This window comes from Melospiza georgiana, chromosome 1 (assembly GCF_028018845.1).
Source record: "Melospiza georgiana isolate bMelGeo1 chromosome 1, bMelGeo1.pri, whole genome shotgun sequence".
NCBI classification, from domain to species: domain Eukaryota; kingdom Metazoa; phylum Chordata; class Aves; order Passeriformes; family Passerellidae; genus Melospiza; species Melospiza georgiana.
This window is the reverse complement of record NC_080430.1, coordinates 55,268,596-55,274,595: the sequence shown is the minus strand read 5'-3', so window position 1 is coordinate 55,274,595 and position 6,000 is coordinate 55,268,596. Positions and strand designations below refer to the sequence as shown.

Below are 6,000 nucleotides of genomic sequence, written 5' to 3'. Positions count from 1 at the left end.
TTCTACTCTCTCATGAGACCCCACCTGCAGTGCTGTGCCCAGGTCTGGGGTCCTCAGCACAAGAAAAAACATGAATCTCTTGGAGTGGGTCCAGAGGAGGCCACAAAGATGCTCAGTGGGCTGGAGCAGCTCTGCTATGAAGGCAGGCTGAGAGAGTTCTGAGAGAGTTGGGGTTGTTCATCTGGAGAAATAAAGGTTGCCAGACGACCTCATTGCAGCCTTTGAGAACACGGTTTTACACAGGCAGATAGTGACAGAACAAAGGGGATTGGTTCTAAACTGAAAGAGGAGAAATTTAGATCAGCTGTTAGGAAGAAACTCTTTATTGTGGGCATGGTGAGACACCGGAACATGTTGCCCAGAAAAGTTGTAAATGCCCCATTCCTAAACCAGGCTGGAGAGGGCTCTGAGCAACCTGGTGCAGTGAAACCTATCCCTGCCCATGGCAACTAGATGATCTTTAAGGTCCCTTCAAACCCAAACCAGACTGTAATTCTGTGATCATTCAGAACTTTCACAAATCAAGCTTCTCTATTTGCTACATTCTTGTGCTAGCTTTTCAGCCCACCATATATCTGTTTTGCATGTTGTGACCCCTTGGAAACTTCAGTGTCTCCACTGACTAACAGTTTAATGTACTTGAATAGTTGTTCTCATGAGAGTGATTTCAGCCTGGAAATATCTCAGTTAACAATGTCTCCAACAGGAGTATGAACAAAACTGGTGTGTCCTTTAAAAGAAAAATCATACCAAGGTTGTTCCAAAATTATACAGTAAATAAACTTTATTTCATCTCAGCTCTATTCATATTCGTGCTGTCAACAGTCACAGATCAGTGTATGATACAGTTATAGTTATGTAGTAACTATTTACAATTTACAGGAACACACCTTTTCTTTAGAAAATATAAGTACAAAAGCTAGGAGTAAACAAACGAGGTACTGCAATTTGGATTTATTGTAGGCAAAAGCATATAGAAGTGACTTTCTAGCACACAATCAAGATCAAATCAGGAGAAAATAGTCAACAAGAGTGTCTAGTTCATCAGAAAAATCACCTCAATTGCTATCCATCCAAAATGTATTGCACAATTCAATCAAAAATAAAAAAAATAAATAGAAGAAACAAATCATTTATTTCAACTTTAGAAAACACTCAGTAAAACCTGTATAGAGATACAGTAGCAGGTAATTCTTTCCTATGATAAAGTCTTTTCTCTCCTTTAAAAAAATAACCTTTAACACAAAATAGAAGACAGTATTCAATAGAAGAGAAATAACCAAATAACCCCTGATTAGCATTTCTGCCAAGGCAGTAGATTATATTCACAGTCCAAAGGTGGTGGTGAGTTTTGGTTCTTGCTGTTCTGTTTGTGACCTTGAATAATAGCTTTTCTTCTTGTCCCTTCTCAAGAGGCAGCAGAGATATAAACTTATTTTTAAGCAGCAATGTCATGAAACATTCTCATCAGGTCATATCTTCAAGATGGTCGTAGCCACAACTAGAAGAAATGAAATCAAATGTTACATTATTGAGAACAACTTAGAAGCCCTTAATATTAAAATAATTGCATTGTTTATTAATATAATCATAAGACGGAAGAGTTTCAATAAATCAAACTGCCAAACTATTTGAGCAAGCAATTCCATTCCGATACCTGCAAAACAGTTGAGAAACTGATGAAAACAAAACAAGGTGTAGCAAAATGGTCAGCAGTCTCACTGGAAATAGTCTACCACATCACTGCATATTAATCCAAACAAAAAAAAATTTGGACTCTCTTGCATAAGGCTTATCATCAAAACTGAAATGATGATGCAGAATTTTGGACCCAGCACACAGCCTCCTCTACAACTGCCTTCACAATGAAGTCAGCATCCCCCTTAATGTCTAAGTTATATACATGCAAGAGTATGTGACAAAAATACTTGAGATTAAGTTGGCAACTACAATCTAATAATGAAGTACGAACAGTTTACATATACGTTAGCTGATGTTATGGAAGTGTAACCAATAATTTCTCACAGTAAGGTCAGTATCAACAATATGTTTCAAAGGCAGCTCAGAATGTCTGCATTTTTTACACAGACAGCAGGACGAGAATGTAAGTTTCAAACATATCTTCTGAAACCTATTCTGCTATAGTGTTGTAAATAGCTTTGTTCCATCAGTATCTACAATTCAATTCTTTTCAACAAAGGGATAGAGATAACAGTTGCTGATTTTGTCAGAACTGATGAAGGATGTTGGCAAACAGTCCAAGCTCTACTACATTTTAAGTGCAATAAAGTACATTCACTATTTTATTCAAAGATGGAAAAAACACAAAGTAGAAACCTTGACTATTAGAGAAACAATTTTTTTTCCTTTTAAAGAGGTATTATTTTGTGTTGAAGGCTGTGTTCGCATGACAGCAGGAGAGAAAGATAACCTGTCAACTGCAATGTGGTAAATGGTAAATGGCAATGGCAGTAGCCTAAGTTAATTAATTTTGCTCTGACAGTGATGGAGGCCAACAAATGCATTTCATCCAAGAGACAGCAACTGCTTCACATATACTGAATCAACTCCTGGCAACTGTGCAAAGCTTTCCAGTTGCAAAGGAGGGAAAAAAAATTGAACTGACCATATTCTATAGAATTCATCTGCAGATTTTAAGTATCATACACCACTAGGGATTCAAATCATAATCTTTATCAGCCACTGCAGGAAGTTTTTTCCTGTGTTGTTCCATAGTTCAGTCCTCTCTCAACCAGCTTTTGCATGTGTGTTGCTTGTTTAGCTAGGCTAGTCTGATGCAACTTGCATATTCAGGCCTATGTCAGCTCTTCCATTCTTGTAATGCTATAACTAGCACTGGAGATTCATAATTGAAGTAACGTAACAAAACTTGAAGAAAGAAACAAACTAAGAGCATAAAGCTCCCCTAATTGTTCTCCGCCATCTCTCTGCTTTAGCGTCTCTTGATATCAAACCAAAGCTGTGATTCAGAAAGGTACTAATGTTTAAACCCAATTATATCCTAATCCCTCTGCAGAGAATATTCATCTTTTTAAAGATAATGCATTTTCATATTTACAAGATGTAATAATTCATTTCAAGCAGTACAGTATGTCTCCCACAAATCTGATTTGTTTGCCTATTCAAAAAAGGAACTTAAAAAATGAATAAATATAACACAAAGCCAAGTGCAATAAAATTCAATATTACATATTAATTGATTTAAAATCTGATTTTATTTCTACTACTAAGATTTTTGTGGCTCAATCAACATTGGAAATTGTACTTAGGATTAGGATCACTCAAAAATATCGGTTTTGAATCAGTATTTACCATTTTCAAACTCAGCTTTGTAAAACAAGACATGATTAGGAGGAAAACAAAAATTATCATACGCATATACAACCAAAATTCGTTCTTTAATGAAGGAAAGCAGGCAAGAAAAAAAAAGCAGAAGAACCTTTAATTGCATAATACAGATTTCATTTTACATAAAACAAGAATGTATTATACTTCACTCACCCACACGCTAGCTAAGCACAGACTGGTGGCATATTCAAAAGATACCACTGCGAGGTGAGGCAAACTACAAAGCCAGGAAGAAAAGAGCTTATTGGACTATTTGACTGATAGCGTTATGTAGTGTTAACAAATAAGAACTCTGTGGACATCTATGGATGAGATTGCTGCAGTTAGATCACAACATCAACACAGTAAAAGCCAGATTACTGAAGATTACATTGATCTAGTATATATTTATTAACCAGGAACTGCTACAAGTTTTCAGAAACTTGTTAAATATATGCTCACTAAGAGGGTATAAAATTACTCACAGATACTTTAGTACCACACACTTACTCTAGTAGCACAGTAAGTTAATAATTTACACATCAAAATTACTTACAGGTGCTTTAGCAATAAACTAAAAGCTCTAAGTTAAAATGCACATTTATGCTGTAGTTCAGAACTTCATTGCTCCTGAGAGCTAAACACTGGATATTTTCATATACTGGTATCAGTCCAATATTAAGTATGGAGAAACATTAGTGGCATGTCAGTCAATAAATAAAAACTAAAAGAAAGCAAGCATATTTCTTGATAGTATAATTTATAAAGACATCTCTAACTTTTTAGTTCTAAACAGAATTATGGAAGACTCATCCCCAGAATAATTTGTGCTTCAGCAAACAAACATATAACGTTGAAAGTAAAGGAAAAAATACTTCTTCCTTCATAATATGCCCTAATATTTGAGTTTCCATTAGATGTATAACTCAGTCTCTTTGTGGATTTGGAGAGAATTCATAGGCCACATATCAGCCAAGAAGGGACTGCCATGTGAAACCCAAGAGCTCTTTAAACAAAAATATAGTTAACAAATCAAAGCACTTGTAGCGTACAAAAAAATCTCTCATTTTAGACAAAATTTAATACCAAGGATGAAAATTTGTTGGATGAATTCAAGTTAAATTTTTATTTTGTATCAGAAGTTGTAAATGTCTGTTGTAGAAAGAACAGGTTTAAATATCAAAAAGCTGAAGAGGCTGCAAAACAAGGCCCATCTCTCTTTTCTCAAAATCTTTCCTAAATATTACTCTGGCTTATCAAAACAAAACAAAACAAAAAACAAAACAAAACAAAACAAAACAAAAAACAAAACAGTCTCAGCTTTCTATTTTAATGTCAGAGAGAGAAAATAATGCTTTGAATACATGATACTTACTGGAGTTGCAGTATAATCAATATTTTTTATCCTCTAAAAGTATTTAAAATATTTAAGATTGCAAGGCCCTCAAACATACTAAGTGTACAGGAAGATGTTAAAGTATTTAACATTTTCCTCAAATGTGATACTTCAAGATGAAAGTACAGACTTTTAAAAATTTTTAGTGAATCAACAAGACTTTAATGTATCTAGAAATGAAATGAAATTATTAATATTTTTATTTTATTCTGTATTTGCAAGTACAAAATAAATATATATGCAAGGTCAGTGAGAGAAACAGAATGCAATTCTTCCTCTCATTTTAATTCCTAAATATTTCACTAACCCACAAAGAGAGGGTTCACAGTGTTGATTCCAAATACAATGTAGAGGAGACTATTACTGCTGTTTTTATTTTAATTAAAAGTAGCTCCTATACATAAAACAGTAAAATTAATACCAAAGAAATGCTTATGCTTAAATAATTTTACCTCCTTGTCTGTTTCTCAAAGCCAATTTCACCTTTCTAGTAAATAGGTCAACTACTAAATACTAAGCAAATGTCAAAAAAAACGGGGAAAAAAAACAACACCAAACTGTTTACGACTCTTATTTTTGACCTGTCCTGACCCAGAGAAAACTAACATATTTTCATGTTTTTTCAATACAAAAATAAAGCAGGATCACACAAAAACCCCCAAAACCTAATCAAAACCCCAAGCATGTTAGGATACCCACTTAAGATAAAATTGTACACTTCGTACTTCAAACACATATCTCAGGTGATTGAGATAATCAACTTTCTATTCTACAAGCAAAATGCCTGTTGTTTTTGCCAGAAATTTCATCTCACGGCTGATAATGTTTCTTGATATATTTTTCATAAAAACTGGTATGACTCCACAAAAACTTCTCAATTTAGGAAGCATTAATTTTAATACATTACACATACTTATATAGATATATATATATTTGATATGTCAGATTACTTTTTTAATTTAGAAAATTCATCCACAGATTAGTAGTGATGCTTAAACTTGTTTTGGTCCTATTGTATCCATCGCTATTAGAAATATGTCTTAACTGAGGAAAAATACTAGTAAAGAAAACATGCTTACTTTTTTTCTCACTCGCTATAAATTCAAACCTAGAGTTGGAATTTGATATTCCACTGAAGAAAAGTAAAGGAAGGAGAAAAGGAGTCCACTTGAATGTGGACACAAAGAAAAGAAGACATAAAAATTTTCTAATTCCTTATTCTTGGAACCTACTCCTCTTGCATAAAATTGAATTAC

The 6,000-nt window shown here is 33.9% G+C and overlaps 1 protein-coding gene across 1 annotated transcript in view; it reads right to left on the bottom strand.

Moving 5' to 3' along the window:
• Positions 1–766: 766 nt before the first annotated feature.
• GOLGA4 (golgin A4) overlaps positions 767–6,000 on the bottom strand; it is a 72,626-nt gene continuing 67,392 nt past the window's right edge. The window contains 1 exon segment of the mRNA XM_058035359.1: positions 767–1,501. Within this exon segment, the coding sequence (XP_057891342.1) occupies positions 1,481–1,501 (21 nt within the window). The 3' untranslated portion in view covers positions 767–1,480.